The 17,200-nt window shown below is 51.4% G+C and overlaps 1 protein-coding gene across 3 annotated transcripts in view; it reads left to right on the top strand.

Annotated features, from left to right (window-relative positions):
• FBXO10 (F-box protein 10) overlaps positions 1 to 8,160 on the top strand; it is a 68,545-nt gene extending 60,385 nt beyond the window's left edge. For all 3 annotated transcript variants that reach the window (XM_059411286.1, XM_059411287.1, XM_059411285.1), the window contains 4 exons: positions 656 to 925; positions 2,591 to 2,904; positions 4,000 to 4,181; positions 6,357 to 8,160. In XM_059411286.1, coding sequence (XP_059267269.1) covers positions 656 to 925; positions 2,591 to 2,904; positions 4,000 to 4,181; positions 6,357 to 6,531 — 941 coding nt within the window. In that variant the 3' untranslated portion in view covers positions 6,532 to 8,160. The remainder of the gene's footprint in view (positions 1 to 655; positions 926 to 2,590; positions 2,905 to 3,999; positions 4,182 to 6,356) is intronic.
• Positions 8,161 to 17,200: the final 9,040 nt, after the last annotated feature.

Below are 17,200 nucleotides of genomic sequence, written 5' to 3' on the forward strand. Positions count from 1 at the left end.
CTGAGGTAGATACGGTTATTAACTCCATTTTAAAGATGAGGAAACCGAGACACAGAGAGGTTTAGTAACCCACTCAAGGTTACGCAGCTAGGAAGGGGTACGGCTGGGACTCAGACAGAGGCCACCTCCCTCTCTCTGCAGGACAGGGTTGTGCTGGATGAACTCTGAGGACCCTTTGGTGCTGTCCCTCTGGGTTTGTGTCTTCCAACCTGGAAGTGTGGCCTACACAGTTCTCAGAGCACTTTTTTTTTTAAGATTTTGTTTATTTATTTGACAGCGATCACAAGTAGGTAGAGAGGCAGGCAAAGCGGGGTGGGGGGGAGTAGGCTCCCTGCTGAGCAGAGGGCCCAATATGGGGCTCGATCCCAGGACTCTGGGATTATGACCTGAGCTGAAGGCAGAGGCTTTAATCCACTGAGCCACCCAGGTGCCCCAAGCACTTTTAAACCCTATGGTATGATCCTGGTTGTGAAACTGACCTGATAGTTATCCCTCTTGTATGAAGGAAAGGCCTCCAGCCATACAGAAGCTTGTCTGAGGCCATTAGCACATCAGGGCCTCCGTCTCCCAGGCCAGTACTTCCCCCCTCGGGGAGACACTGGGTGCTGCCTCTCTGCGGCTCAGTGTCCGTGACCAGCTCCTTTCCCTGTCCCAGCTAATAAGGGCTGTGGCGTGTGGATGATGTCATCCAGCCTGCCCCACGTCACCAGCAACCACGTCAGCTACAACGGCCTGTACGGAGTGGCAGTGTTTAGCCAGAAGGACGGTTCTGGGGAGTTGCCTGGAGGGCACGGGGCGCAGGAGAACTTCAGCGAGGACGGAGATGCCGTCCTTTGGGAGACGGAGCTGGAGAAGGATGAAGACCCCCTGCGCCGGCCGGTCACCACAGCTCTTGTTGAGTCTAACAGTATTAATCACAATGGAGGTGAGTGCCTGCCCGCTCCAGAGCCTTCCGTGCTCCCACCGCCTGCCTTAGGAGGCACTCTTCTCGCTTTGTGGCCTACTTTCAGCCACTCCGCCAGCCCTCGGGACATCATCTTCCCTGAACTTAAATCCATTCTGTCCTGCCCCCAGCTCCACTAACTCATGCTGTTTCTCTTCCCTGAAATTCCCTTTCCCCTTATCCACACATCCCAAAGAACTTGAAGTTCAAAGCCCACTCTGAATGTGCTCTCTCTCCCTTACTCTCGTCCCACCGGCACTTACAGGGCCTCGGATGGGATCTGTTTCTGTGGCTGTTGCAGCAACTAGGACAGGGTATGAATGCGAGACAAGGAGCCAAACCCCACTCCTGTCAGCACCGCTGCCCCACCAAATCCCACACCCGGCATCAGGTTTCTAATCCATTCTGAGATACATTATCCACATTTTAACATCTAAGGACATGCATTTGTAGTTGATGGCATATCATGGTTTAATTGTTGATTTTTCTTTCTTATGTCGAGAATAAGTGTGTTTTAAATCCACTGGTTATCTTAAACTGGATAACAACTGATAAATACTCAGTGTTTATTGAATTGAGAAGCATATGAAGTTGATCTAAGTCCAGGGTTCCCAAACCTGGCTGACCGTCAGGACCACTGTGGCGGCTGATGGAGGCAGTCTTGTTAAAAGGAGGCTCCTGGGCACAGGCGAGCTCTCGCCCTGGGACTAGCAGAGGGCAAGGAGCGTGGGAGCCAACCAAAAATGAGTTCTGTTCCCTCCCAGTTCAGGGCTTTCTCCATGTGGCCCTGCTGTCTGTAGGACAGGCAAAGCCACATAAATTCACAGATCCTTGATTTATGTTCACCCTTCCCACCAGGCCAGGAGAAGCAGCAGGCATGTGGCACCAAGAAGCTGGAACCTGCAGACTCCCGGCCCACTGCACTGCTGGTGTCTCTCTTGCTCTTGTGGTGGGCAGATGTCACCACTGGGGGGGTCCTCTCCTCATCATCCCCAGGTCCCCCTGCCCTGCTATCTCTTCCTGACCAAGTCATGTGGCTCTACACCTGCTGAGTTTTATACTTTTTTTCTAAAAGTATGTAGTGTCTCTAAGTATATACAACCCCAAACACTTTTTTCTTTCCAAAATTTCTAACATATTTTAGATATTTAGCTTGTAAATTTTTCTATTCAAAAATTATGGGATTTCCCTTGTGAAGGAAATGTCCCAAAACAATAGAGAGGCTTAGAAAAACTGAGCAACTGTCCAGCTGGTAGCTCTGTGTGGAGGTGGAATGGGCAGGTGTAACAGGTAGTGTGCACCCCGTCACAGGAGGTATGCACAGCAGTAAGATGGTGACAGGGGACACATGTGAGCAGGGAAGGAGAGCCTGGGTCTTGTGAGCCCCTGAGCTCAGGGAGTCTTGTGTCACCTTTCCCTGTTTACTGAGCACTTAGTTTAGAAGGAACAGAGCTTCCTTGATGTTCCTGGGTTTCCGCCTACTCAGTTTGTCTACATCTTAAAAGATGGAACTCCCAGGGGCTGGTTCTGAGTGTGGGTGCCTCTTCTTCCTCACCTCTCTCCCAGGGTGCACAGCACAGTTGCATGGAGGTTTTTCCTGACTGGTGTTGTCAGGGCTGACCCTACTCCCAACCCCTCTACCCGTAGCCTCAGGCCTCTACGTCCAGAGCAGTGAGGCGCTGCACGTCCTCACCAACGTGATCCATGCTAATGGGGACAGAGGTATCACGGTGGCCCAGAGCAGCCAGCTCACCCGTGTAGCCAACAATAGCATCTCCTGCAACCGCCAGAGTGGGGTCAAGGTCGAGGCCCAGTGCAAGGTGGAGCTCCGGGGCAATGGTATCTATGACAACAGAGGCCATGGCATCATCACCAAGGGTGACAGCAGCGTCGTCATCGAAAATGACATCATTGGCAACCGGGGCAGCGGGCTGCAGCTCTTGCCCAGGTCCGACACAAAGGTGTGTATGTGTACGTGTGTCTGACTCATGGTGGCCGCACAGGGCTCAACCCTAGGACAGTCCTCACACTCTGTCCACTGAGAAGCCCAAAGCATTCGGTACCATCAGGGACATCCTTCCTCCTGCCCAGACACAAGTGAGGCTTCCCACGGGAGGGGGCAGGTGGACTGAGCCCTGAAGGAGGGACAGGAGCTGCCAGCCAAAAGCTGGGGTGGGGGTGCCACTGGGGGCATCTTGTGGTCTCCAGGTCAAGCTTAGAGCTCTTTCAGCCCTTCCACTCACAGAACTGCCTCTCACAGGACTGAGTGTGCAGTAGGTGCTTAATGTGGAGAGCCTATGTACACACTATTTCCTGTATATCCTGCATACCCTTCTCCCCTTCTCTCCTCAGTCCTGCACCTGGGCTATCACTTCCTTCAGGAAGCTTCCCCTAATTCCCCCAGGCTGTCTGAGGTACCCCTTTTCTGGACATCAGGGGTGCTTATGCTCACCCCCACCTCACAGAGCACTTCCCACAATGCTTTGCACCTGCTCTTCTGCCTATCTGTCTCCCCCAGAATTGTCTGCAAAGCACTGCGCTGGGTGCTAGGGTTTCAGTGTTGAGCCGGACTGACTCAGTCCCTGCACTCATGAAATTACCATCCCAAAGCCTTTTTTTTTTTTTTGGCTCTGCAGCTTCTTGAGTAGTGACTTGGGCAAGGAGGAAAGAATTCCTTGGCTCTACATCTGAAAACTGTGGAAACAGAGGAAGAGGGGTTGGGGGAGACACGCTGTGGCCTCAGGTTGCCGATGGTTCTTGCCTCTGGTACAACCTCCCCTCTGTGCCAGGCCTTTGCATGTTGTTCCTTCTTCCTGGAACAGCTGTCCCCTGCTCTGCATCTGGTAAGCTCCGACAGCTTACCTGTTATCCCCTTCAGGAAGCCTTCCCTGATTCTCCCCACTTGGATCTCGATCGCCATTCCCTGAGCTCCCATGGCGCAGTGCTGCCCGAGCATGCTCTTACCACTCCGTTTTAGAACTGCTGTTGCCCTTACCTGGCCCCCTCACCAGTCAGGGAGTCCCCAAGGTATGACAGGCTCTGATGGTCTCTCCCAGGTAATCAAGAACCGGATCCATTCGTTCCGGGCCTACGGCATTGCAGTGCGGGGCCGCGCCAAGGCCCTGGTGCAGGAGAACATCATCTTCCAGGGCAAGACCAGCAAGACCATCTTTCAGCAGATCTCCAACAACAGGGAATGTGTCCTGCAAAACAACAAGTTCTTGGTGTTCAAGAAAAAGTAAGTGTCTGCCGTCTGCGGACACCCATCTTCCAGAACCACAGTGAGGTCACGGGAGGAGCCAGGCCCCGTGACTGTGGCAGCCCCTGCTCCCCTCAGTCCCGCCAGCTCTCAGCCCTGGTCGGGTTATTCAGGCCGATGCTGAGGCCCCGCACCCGCCTCCCTGGGAGGGAAGAGGCTTTAAGAGTCCATGGTATGGGGGTGCAGATCTCAGCTCCGCCGGTCACTGGCTGTGGAACCTTGGGCAAGTTACTCGGCACCTGGAGCCTTAATAAAATCCAGTTATGGGGCACTTGGGTGGCTCAGTGGGTTAAAGCCTCTACCTTTGCTCAGGTCGTGATCCCAGGGTCCTGGGATCGAGTCCCGCATTGGGTTCTCTGCTCAGCGGGGAGCCTGCTTCCCCCTTTCTCTCTGCCAGCCTCTCTGCCTTTCTGTGATCTCTGTCAAATGAATAAATAAAATCTTAAAAAAAAAAAATCCAGTTAGCAATGTCTGCAGTGTAGCACCAAATTGAGAGAAACTCAGGTCACATGACCTAACAGCTGGAGGTAGTCCCGAAATGTTAACTGCTGTGACTGCTGCTGTCACTTATTTTTAATACCTCTGCCTCCATGTAGCACTCTTCACACTCTTCTGCCCTAATCTTCCTTGTCCTTCCCTGCGCCCATTTCAGTGACCTCACCATCCCTCCACTCTGTTCTGGCAGCAAAACCTCTGCGACCAACTTCTCCCTAACATCTCAGTTCAGTCAGTCAGTTACTAGGTCCCCTCCTCTTCCCAACTGCCATCACCCCTGTTCCCGTCTCAGCACCCATCACCCTGACCCTGTGGCCCTGCTGCCAGGGTGCTGTCGCACTGGTCTATGGATGGACCGTGTTCTGCTTGCTTCGCTGCCGTGCTGGTTCAGAAGGCAGCCATTGCTGTAGGCCTCACTCCTGCACTCTGATGGCCCTGGCCTGCAGCGCCAGCTTCCTGCCTTGTGTCCTTGCCCCGCCTCCGCAGGCTGTCCTGTGCATCCTACCAGGTTATTCTGTCTGTCAGCTCTGGTCCTGCCACGTCCATGGTCAGAATCCTCTGATGGAGCCCCTTTTTCCTCTGTTCCTTTCTTAATTATACATTTTCTATAAAAATAGTTTTTGAGGAAACGCCATATATGTATGTTTTATATATTCTTAACTTATGACGTAGGAAAAAAATAGAAGTTCTAATCTTTTTTACCTACGTCCCAGCAGATCATATTGTGGACTCCTTGAGGTCTGCTTCCTCCTGCCCCTTTGGGGACCCCAGGATACAGAAAGCACAGAGCTGTCAGCCAGCCATTATCCCCCAGGCATTGTTGGGCCCTGATTTTTCTTTCCAGGCTTCCTGGCTGCGGCCACACTCCAATGCCAGCAGCTCCTGGAGCACACCTGCAGGCTTCTTGCTCACCCACAGCAGCCAGCTTCCAGCTCTCCATGCCTTTACAGTTCTGCTCATTGCAAATCGTCATAAAAATGCACAGAAGGCATGGTCACTGGCTAAAACAAATACAATATGGTGTTAAGAGGTCATTCCTTGTAACTCAGATGACAGGAAGCCCTGAGCAAAGCTTTCCCCGACCCTTCATAATCTCCATAAGAACTTGGGGGACTGGAAACTCTCCAGCTTCTGTCCCCTGTAGATTTACAGGCTCCAGAATGTCATGGGAAAAAAATCATACAGAATGTGGTCTTTCTGGTCTGGCTTCTCTCACTTACCCTAGTGTACCTGACATGTGCCTATGGTGTCACATGTCACTCTTTTTGTTGCCAAATGGCATTCCATTATGTGGATGTACCACACCATTTATCTGCTCACCAGCTGAAGTTTTGGGTGATTAGGAATAAAGCTTCTGTATATATGCATGTCATATATTTGGGCAGGGGGTTGGTATGAAAAAGAAGAGAAGTCACTGATGTTCTCTACGTCCTGACAGAGATGGGGAAATTCAGGCTTCTAGAGGGAACTGCTCCAGACTTTTGTGCAGAATCGCAAGTATAGCTGGAACTAGAATCCAGGACTTTTGTCTCTTAGCGTCACACGTGTCCCACCACCTACACCTGGATCCAGTGATCCTGAACCAGAGGTGAGATTGTGTGGGGCATTCAGCAAACGCCCCAGGCCCTCAGTTCATGGACTGTCTTTTTGCACCTCCAGGTCTGACACGTGGCGCCTGGTGAACCCACCGGCACGGCCTCACCTTGAGAGCTCTCTCCGAGGCCCCTCTGCAGCCCACAGTGGGCAGAAGGGGACAGCCATGGCGACTAGGATCACAGCCCGCGTGGAAGGTGGTTACCACAGCAACCGCAGCGTCTTCTGCACCATTCTGTAAGGATGGGAGCTGTGGCATGGGGCGGCTGGAGGGCTGTCCAGACTCCCAGAGCAGCAACCCCGTACCCTGCGCTCAGGCTCCGATGGGTGTTCAGCTGAGCTGAGAGGTAAAGGCAACATTGGGATGGAAGAAGCAGCATCTGAGGGGCTCTGGGCCCCGTCTCGGTCCTCCTACTCACCATAGCCCAGAGAAAACAGGCTTCCAGACTTCCTGGGGACTGAGAAAAAGATACAGATTGGTGGGCTTCCTGTCACTTGAGCTCTCATAGAGGTGATGAAGGTTTGGGGAAAATTGATACTAAAGCTGCAGTCAGGTCTTTCTGTGTGACTGACAGGGAAATGTGGTTTTACACACCAAACCCTGACTCGAGTCAAGGAAGAGCAGATTGACTCCTGAGGGAGGAGGTGAGCCTAGTGAGGTGGAAAGAGCCCCAGAATTGTCCCCTTTCCCAGGCCTCTCTTGATCTGTGCTGGGCCACACCCTCCCAGCTGACTGCAGAGGCTGCAGGAGTTGAGTTTGGTTCCCTTCAACTTGAACTGTGATGGTGAGGGAGCCTCTCTGGAAGAGCTGCCCCAGGGATGACAAGGGACATGCTGAAAACACAGGCTTCCTTTGAGCAGCCCAGGCACTGCGCTGGGCGGGGGCGGAGACGCAGGAGACTCCACTCTGCCCTCAGGGAGCTCCCACACTCGGGGATGCTGGCTCGGGGCATGCCGGGCAAGGGTTCAGGTCCTGCGCACACCCTCACCGGCTGCCCCTCTTGGCCCCACACTGGTGGAGATGAAGGTGCCCGGGGCCCCTTGTCTGTGTCCGTGTTCTCACATGGGTAACTGTCTGCCTTTACTGACCCCACTACGGTTCCCCACTCTGTGCCTTGGCCCACACACTGTCCTCTTCTTGGCATGCTCTTCTCGCCGTCTGCACATGTCACGTCCTGCCTAGTCTTTGAGCTTTAGCGGAGACATCACCTCCACAGAGCCCCCTCCCTGCAGCGACCATGCTCTTCCCCGCTGAGGCTCTGTTGCCCTTTCTCTGCCCTCCTCTCAGGTACTGAGCACTTTCTGCCTTGCTTCGGGGTTTTCTAAGTCCATCCCTGTCCCACCTACTTGCCTGTAAACTCCCAGAGAGTAGGATCAGGGTTCCCAGTCCAGGGTTGGGGTAGGGTCAGTAGCCTGAGTCAGATGGGCTTTACTGAACCATACTGTGAATGTGTGAGGGTTCCAGAGCCAGGTGGGCTCAGAAGGCACCTGCCTGAGGATGGGGACTGACTGCAGGACTGGCTCAGAGGGAACAACCCCCCTCCCACTCGGCCTTTCATGCGTGGCCTGCACCAGCCTGCTGGGGGCACTGTTGTGCACCTTGCCAGTGGCTTCCCAGGCTGGTTCTGCCAGGCCCTCGGTGCTGCTCTCCTGGGTGGGGTGGGGGGGGGGTGGCTGGAGGGAGCCAGAAGCACTGGCTTCCCCCTGAGGACTGTGGGCACCGATCCCCGCACTGTCCCAGCACGGTCCTTTGCACTTCTCTGGTGGCCCCAATGTGAGTCGCTGTACAAAATGCTGCCTTTGTTATTTTGTAATGACTCTTCTGTAAACTTATGCTTATGAAAATCTCTGCAACCAAAATAAAGTTCTATATTTTAAAAGAAACCCTCTCGGGGACTTTTCTTGGTCTGGGTATGTGCTAGAGTTCCTGAGCGGCTGGGTGCAGGCACCTGCTCGGCCTTCCTGAGGCGCTGCTCCTGTGGCTGAAGGAGACCGAGGCCCACAGTCTCCTGTCCCTTCAGCTCGTGCCCACGCTTCTGGGTCCCAGGATCTGGATGGCCACGTGTCAGGGATGGCACCGTGCCCCCCTGCGCCGTGGACTGTGTGGAGATGAGCAGAAACAGTACCTGGAGGAGAGGACTTGACAGCGTACAGAACGTTCTGAGATCATGAACTCCTTTTTCCCCGTCTCTGCATGCCACCTAAGGGGAAAGGTGGTACTTAATTTAAAAAGAGGATTTGAAGAAAAATATTAACTTTTTTAGAAGAATTTTGGATTTACAGAACAAGTGAGCAGACAGGTAGTACAGAGTCCCCGTATTACCCTCCCCCACCCAGCATTTCCCTGCTTTACCATCTTACAGTCTCACGTGGTGTCTGTCAAAATCAACTGATACGGACTCGTTATTACCTGAAGTTAAAGTACTTGTTCCCTAATGTCCTTTTCCCATCCAGGATCCTAGCCAAGAATTTCTTCGCTGAACTAAAATGTTTACATCACTATTAAATGCAAAGTTACTGTTTTCTAATGCACACATAAAACAAACTATTAAAATGAAAATATAATGCCACAAGCATAAAAACCTTTATGGAGGGCGACTGCCTTCAGCTCCAGTCATGATCCTGGAGTTTCGGGATCGAGTCCAGCATCAGGCTCCCAGCTCCGCGGGGAGTCTGCTCCTCCTCCTGACCTTTTCCTCTCTCATGCTCTCTCTCACTCTCTCTCAATAAGTAAGTAAAATCTTAACAGAAACCTGGCAAGCCAGAAAGGGCTGGCAAGACATATTCAGGGCACTAAGTGAGAAGAACATGCAGCCAAGAATACTTCATCCAGCAAGGCTGACATTCAAAATGGATGGAGATGTAACGAGCTTCCAAGACTGGCAAGGTTTAAAAGAGTATGTGACCACCAGCCAGGCACTACAAGAAATATTAAGGCGGGGGAGTTCTATAAAAGAAGAAAGAACCCAAGAGTGACCAAGGACAAAGATTTACAGAGACAATCTATAGAAACAAGGACTTCACAGGCAACATGACACCAATAAAAACTTCTCTTTCAATCACTCTCACCGTGAACAGCCTAAATGCTCCCATGAAACAGCACAGGGTCGCAGCCTGGATAAAATGACAGGACCCGTCCATATGCTGTCTACAAGAGACCTATTTGGAGCCTAAAGTTACATCCAAACTGAAAGTAAAGGGATGGAGAAACATCTTTTATGTCAACAGGCCTCAAAAGAAAGCTGGGGTAGTGATTCTCATATCAGACAAACTAGATTTTAAGCTAAAGACTATAGTCAGAGATACAGAAGGACACTACATCATTCTTAAAGGGACTCTCCACCAAGAAGATCTAACAATTGTAAATAATGGGAGCCCCCAACTACATAAGCCAATTGTTAATCAAAATAGTCATATTGATATGAATATATTAATTGTAGGAGATCTTAACACATCAGTAACAGATCATCCAAGCAGAAAATCAATCTATAAGTAAATAAAGTCTTTAAAAAAAAAAGAAAAAAAAACCTGCATGGAAACCAGACATTTGGGGGAAATATGTTAGTGCAGTTTATCCTAACCGGCAAAACCTCGTGTATTTTGATGCATTGAAATATCAAATATCGGGGCGCCCGGGTGGCTCAGTGGGTTAAAACCTCTGCCTTCAGCTCAGGTCATGATCTCAGGGTCCTGGGATCAAGCCCCACATTGGGCTCTCTGCTCAGCGGGGAGCCTGCTTCCTCCTCTCTCTGCCTGCCTCTCTGCCTACTTGTGATCTCTGTCTGTCAAATAAATAAATAAAATCTTTAGAAAAAAAAATCAAGTATCAACAGCATGCCAAATGCTGACTGGGTGAGGTCATTGCCCTATTTTTTACCGAAGGAACTAAGGCTCTGAATGGTAATGCTTGTTAAGGCCCAGCAGGTAAAAGTTCACTGCCGAATGTTCAGAGCTTGTAGGCAGGAGAGGGGTGGGTAGAGCTGTTAGCTAAAGCTTTGGCAACAAAAAAAAGAACAGCAGAGACACGCATGGTGCCATCTCCTCCCAAGTGATGTGGTGGTGGGACACCCATCCTTGCTCTTCCCTGGGGTGGGGGGTGGGGAGAGCAGTGTGGGAGCGAGCCTGCCCTGCAGCGGCCTGCACGAGTGGGCGGGGCTAGCCATCCCACACAGCAGCCCACACCTGCCCAAGAGAACCTGTTCTAATTTCTTTTGTCTCCTCAAGTGAGCCAAAATCTATCTCCCTAGCTAAACCATACCCATATTTCAGGATCTTACTTCAGTATCAGTCCATTCCTGATCCCTTCAAATCTCGATAGTCCCCCTCTCCCCATGTTACCCCATGATGGCACTGAACCCTACATACTGCAAAAATCAGTTGATTTGTCTGATCCCCTACCCCATGCCCTGTGAAATCAAGCCCTGTTGATCCTCTACGCCCAGCACAGACCAAGACTCACTAAGTGTTGGATATGTGGGTAGATGGATGAATGAATGGAGGGATGGATGAAGAAATAAACCCACCCCCACTCCCAGCATCTCTACCTTCTGGAGCCTCTGGAGGACCGTCTTCCCTGTGTGACAACCCTCTAAAGATTTGCAGACAGCAGCCGTATGCCTGCTGGGGCTGCCCTGCTCCCGGCCTCCTCTTGTATGTGCCACTTTGCAGACCATCGCACCACCCTGGTCACTGCTCGAGACCCACTCCAGTGCTCTGGCTGTGTCTGGGAGAGCCCAAAGGCAGAGTGGAGGAGTCCTGTCCTGCATCTCAGGATGGACCTCCCAGCTCTCTGGGTAGCAATTACAGATCTGAAGATAGGATTCTCCAAGGGTACTGTGTTTCCCTGGGTCATCTGCTTTCAGACTGCAGTAGTAAGGGTCCCCCTCCACTGGGTTGTCACAGGTGAAGGCTTAATCCTGGCCCAGCACCCAATAGGTCTCAGCTGCCCCCCCCACACACACACACCCAAACCGCTTAAACTGTGGCTTCCCTGGCCTTTCCTGCTGGCCAGTTAGGCCCAAACATTGATGCCTACTGGTGTGAGTGTACGAGCACAACAAAGAGCAACACAGCTTTGTCCAGGTCTCCAAATCCTGTTGAGGCCCCTACCCTAGTGGCCTGAGGAGGTCCTGAGTACAGGGAGTGGTGGACAGGGTGTGGCCAGACTAGATACAAGCCAGCATTGTGTCTTAGAATAGCACATGACCCTACCCGGTCCTCAGCAGCCTGGGGCCCATTCCTTCCAACACAAAGAAAGCCTCCTCTCCAAATGGTACCTCATAGTAGGCTCCTATGGGCCCTGATAGACCTGTTCCAGCCCTAAGCAGTTTCTCCCGATTCGAACATGCTCATCCCATTAGCTCTTTCTCCCTTGTCAAGAATTTTGCAAGGTGCAGTTACGGCCGTGGGGCTCCAGAACCAACCCACTGTGATTAGCATCATTTTTAAGTGAAGTTGAGCCTAGCATGGCCCCCCTGGTGCAGTCTCAGCCACTCACAACACAGCCATCAGCATCTGCTTTGAACACTATGCTTGCCTGAGCACAGCTAAAGATTCCTTCTAATTGTCAGGATGGTGTTTCACTTCCTGGTTTTGGCCCATCGTTTGTGGTATCTTCTCGGCCTCCTGATTCCAGGGTTACAGCAGGAAAAGTACAGGATGGCTGGAATATCTTGGGCCAGAAAGGAAGAACCCTCAAAATGATGGGGATACAGGAGCTAGCTTGAAGGAACTAAGAATGGCCAAGTGTGGTACAGTCTGAACACCAAACTAAATAATAGTACCAACGTTCATAGACTAAAATGAGAATCTAAGTCTATCCTGATCACTGAATGAACAAAAACTATTTTAACAGGAGAGAAAAGAGGGTTTCCTCTGTATAAGAGAAAATAATTTTGCAACCATCCTGGTAATTGATTCACCAAGAATCCTCAATGGAGGCTAAAACTCATGGTGACTTCATGATGGAGAGAACATAACCTAACCAAGTCACAAAAGTTCACACCACAAGTACAGGACAAACAGCACGTGCCTCTACAGGGACACCCCGCCCCTGGAACACAGCAGCAGGTCTAGTTTTCCTGCCAGAAATGTACATCCTGAATCTAAACGCAAGGAAACCCCAGACAAACCCAACTTGAGGGACACCCCACACAATGTGGGGTCACACTAACTGACCTTAGTCTTCAAAACATCAAGGTTGCAACTGTTTTCTAATCAGGACATTATGTAAAAATAAAAGTTTTTTTTTTTATTTTTTTAAAAGATTTTATTTATTTATTTGACAGAGAGAGATCACAAGCAGGCAAGAGGCAGGCAGAGAGAGAGGAAGGGAAGCAGGCTCCCTGCTGAGCAGAGAGCCAGATGCGGGACTCCATCCCAGGACCCTGAGATCATGACCCAAGCCGAAGGCAGCGGCTTAACCCACTGAGCCACCAAGGCGCCCTTGTTTTTGTTTTTTTAAGATTTTGTTTATTTATGTGACAGAGATACAGCAAGAAAGGGAACACAAGCAGGGGGAGTGGGAGAGGGAGAAGCAGGCTTCTCGCTGAGCAGGGAGCCTGATGCAGGGCTTGATCCCAGGATTCTGGGATCATGACCTGAGCCGAAGTCAGATACTTAATGACAGAGCCACCCAGGAATCCCTAGAGGGGACACTTTGAAGAATTTTATCTAATTAGCTCTTTCCAAGTCAGGGCTCCTGTAAATGTGTTATATATAACTTCTCTGACCTCATCACTGTCAACAGCATCAACCCCTGAGAACATGCCCCCTGCATTTGGCAAGGCCCCCTGCGGTGGGCCCACACGAGGATATATTTGCCGTCCTAGACATTGGCCCATCAGTCCCACACCTCTGTGGGAGCGACTGAAGACAGGCTGCCTCCCCACCGGCACAGAGGTGGTTCAGAGTCCTGCTCACACGCTATGATGCCATCATTCCTAGAAATTAAGTCTCACGGTGTCACACCCATCAGAATCTACAAGTATTCACGGAAACACATTCTGCCCTGTGAGCCCACCAGGAGTTCTCTTCCCGGAGACAGATCAGGATATCTCTTTTCCGATGCACACATACTTGATTTTCACCCCCGCTTAAAGGAAAACAGGGTATTTCGATCTCCTGCTCACACCTCTGTTGGAGGGAGACAAAGGATGTATTGATGCCCCTACCCTGGATCAGACACAAATGACACACATCAGAGCAGAGCCTGGAAAACACATGCAGGAGGCATGACCTCGGCTCGGAAGCAGCACACTAACCAATCCCAGAGCACAAAGAAATTCAATGACAACCTGTCCCGAATGAGTTATTCCAAGACTCATCTCCACCAAGTCTTCTTTCACGGTGGGCCCAGCTGCTGTGTGAACTTCCTCCCGTTGCATTGTCGCAAAGAACTGAATTTTCTCTTCCCTTGGGTCCTGGTTCTGGCTCCTCAGTGCTGCAGAGCACAGACCTCGGCCACTCCCACTGCCTCAAAAGCACCCTGAAGATGTCACTTTGAGTGCTAACCCTGTACCTGTCTCTCCAGGCTCGTTCCTGCTCCTCACAGCATCCCTCCAGACACAGACTTCCCTGTCGCCCCAGTGGCAGGTAAGGTTGGGTGACAGTCAGTGTTCACTGCCATCTCCTGAGGGCCCCTTCCTGTCACTAGAGGCTGGGGAGCCACACTGATTACCAGAGTGCCTTGCTTAGGGTTCTAGGTACAAATCGGGTTCCTACCTACATACACAGTCAAGCCTTGAACAACCTGGATCTGAGCTGCACAGGTCCACTCATACGTTTTTTTTTTTTTTTTCAAGAAATACAGTGCAATATTTTAAATGTGCTTTAATATGATTTTCATGATAACATTTTTTCTCTTGCTTACTTTACTGTAACAGTACGCTACATAATACATACATTGTGTGTTCACAATATATGTGTCAATCAGCTGTTTGGGCTTCGAGTCAACAGTAGGATACGAGAAGTTTGGGAGGGACGGCTTTAGACTGCACAGGAGGTGGGCACCCCAAACTTCCACGTTGTTCAAAGGTCAGGTGTATAGTCACGTGACCAGGTGAACCTCAAACATGTAGTCTAAGTGAAAGAAGCCACACAGAGGGCCACATTCTGTGTGATTGTGTTCACATGAAACATCTAGGCAAGTCCACAGGGACAGAACACAGATGACTGGCTGCCAGGGACTCAGGGGAGGTCAGAACAGGGTGTTTCTGCTTGACTGGTACAGGGTTTGCTTTGGGGTGATGAGAACGTTCAGGAACCAGATCGCAGTGATGGTGGCACAACGTTGTGAACGTACTTCATTCCCCTGAATGGTGTATTCTTAAAAAAAAATAAAAAAATAAAAAACCATTTAAGATTTTATTTATTTATTTGACAGAGATCACAAGCAGGTAGAGAGTCAGGCAGAGAGAGAGAGAGGAGGAAGCAGGCTCCCTGCTGAGCAGAGAGCCCGATGTGGGACTCGATCCCAGGACCCTGAGATCATGACCTGAGCCGAAGGTAGAGGCTTAACCCTCTGAACCACCCAGGCACCCTTAAATGGTTTTTTAAAGGTAAAGTTTATATGTATCTATTTTACCAAAAGAATACGTGACCAACCCATGCCAAACACAGCCAAGACAGCCAAAAGATCCACCCTGAAAGGGGCCACACACCTGGCGACTGGGACTCTGGTGATAACAGCTGTCCCCTGCTGCTGCACAGCCACAGAGGATCAGGGAAGGCTCCATCCCAGGGAGGGCCTTTCCAGCTCAGACACCAGCAGATCCCAGAGTCTTTGGTGCGCCCTTGACATTCAGTATGAAGTTCTTTCCCTCCCTGTAGACTTGTCGGTTTTTGCAAACGCCCTCCTCTGGTTCAGAAAAATTCTCTTGACAACCACCTGGATGTAATTCACAAAAGGGTGGAGCTTAACCTCCAAGCCCAGACTTGTTTTTCACTATCCACCGAGTCATCAAACATCCTTACATGCCAACCAATGCTGAGTAGCTTCTGGGCGCATTTGAGAGCGCAGGTCCCCAAATCGAAACCCACAGCAAGTATACTGCCCGGGAAATTCAGACCCAGGGCGCCACTGCTGCTCCAAGGAAGGCAGGATCCCAAATCCATCAGCTGACACACGGTGCAGCCCAGAAACAGAACTGCTTCCAGAACCGGGCCTCACCCTATCCACAGAGCTCCAGCCTCTGCGACCTGCGACATGGGGCTCTGTCCTGGCTGGAGAGGTCTCTCATCCTCCCACAGAGTCAGCTCTGGCCGTGGACTGGGGGCCCTAGGCTCTGCAAGTCTAGTTCTGAGTCTTCAGATTCCCGTCTGCAGCCAGTCAAGGGATTGGGTCCCAAATCTACGCCTTTCGTTCGACTCATCCAGTACCGCCTGCAGCTGGGCCTCGTGCTGGCCGCAGTCGAGGAGACAGGTTCATCAGACAGTCCCCACTGTGACAGAGCCCACGAGACACCCAGATAAGTAACTCCTAGCCAGGACCAGGCAGGGGGTGGGGCCCACAAAACAAGGACATCTAGAATGTTCTGGGGAGCCTACGGAACAGCTCCTGCTCACCAGTGGGATGGCGTGTGTCCTGCCCATCACCACCCAGGGCTTGGGAATGGCTGATGGCTGTCACACAGCCCAGAGCGCCAGGTGCCGCCTGTCCCTCGGGATCCCTTGTGAGGGTTCAACAGGCCACTCTGGTGGGCTTAATTAAGCCCTAATTAAACATTCTGCCCAGAACCCTCTTCTCTCTCCTGTACAACTGCCCGCCTTAGAGCAAACCACACAGGAAACCACATCAGCTGTTGGGCGACGGCAGCCGTTGGCAGCAGTGCCGACAATGGTCAGTGAGTGCCACCCCAGCTCTGAAACCACAGAGCCCAGAAACCGGAGAGCAGCACTCAGGAAGCCTTCTGCCTTCTGGCTCTTCCCACACAGGGAAGTGCACAGTTGGGGTCACCCCTCTCTGAAAGGACAGGGAAACTGCCGTGGCTGGAATTCTGCCAAAAGAAGGGAGGAAAAGCCGAGGCCACAGGAGCTCAGTGAGGCACCATCTCGAAGGACGAGAAACTAAACACTGACTACAGAGAATGGGTAAGTCACCGCTCATCCTGGGGGATGATGCGCCAAAAAACATCAAGAAACTGTAAAACATTCCAGAAACAGCAGTTACTTTAATGTCGGGTGTGAACCACAGGCGAAAAGGCCACATCTATGCTCTGGGTACAACTGTAAAGTGACACTGGGCAGAGCAGGCAGGAGACGTAAAACAACTTTGATCTGGATGCTGGCTATGGGCAGTAAGGACTCATTTTCTTTAAAATCTTCATTATTACTATTTGCACACAATGACACCTGTCTTAGGATCAGAGGGTCTCTGAGAAGAGAATCAAAGCCCCAGGACAGAACATGGGCTCCCAGGGGAATGGCACCGGGTGAGCCGGCGCCCACCAGCAGCCCTGCCCCTTCCCCTTCTACCCCCTCTTCTCCCCTCTGCAGACCTGGATGGGGTCGAAGGTCTGCACCTCGGCTCCATGCTCCATCTGGCAGAGAGCTCTGAGGTCAGATCGGTTCTCCTGGGATGGCCACAAACCAGCCCACCTTGGGGCTCATCTGATCAGAACAGGATGAACATGTTCATGCAGTTCCCCAGCCCGAAATCAGGGCATTGTTGGTCTGAGAGCCACTGTACTATCTCTCCAAACCCAACCACTCTACAGCCCCTGCTGCTGTGACCGCCCCCCCCCCCCACCACATCTCCCGCATTTCCACTTCTGCCACCTCTGCTGCCATCATACGCATTCGGGCTCTTACGTGGTCTCTTACATGGGTCACGGAGCACATGCTCTCCCTGCTTCCGTCTTGTTCTCCTGCCAAACCATTTCCACACCACAGCACAATCTCTTTTTAAACTT

Source organism: Mustela nigripes, chromosome 9, assembly GCF_022355385.1.
Source record: "Mustela nigripes isolate SB6536 chromosome 9, MUSNIG.SB6536, whole genome shotgun sequence".
In the NCBI taxonomy this organism is placed as follows: Eukaryota; Metazoa; Chordata; class Mammalia; order Carnivora; family Mustelidae; genus Mustela; species Mustela nigripes.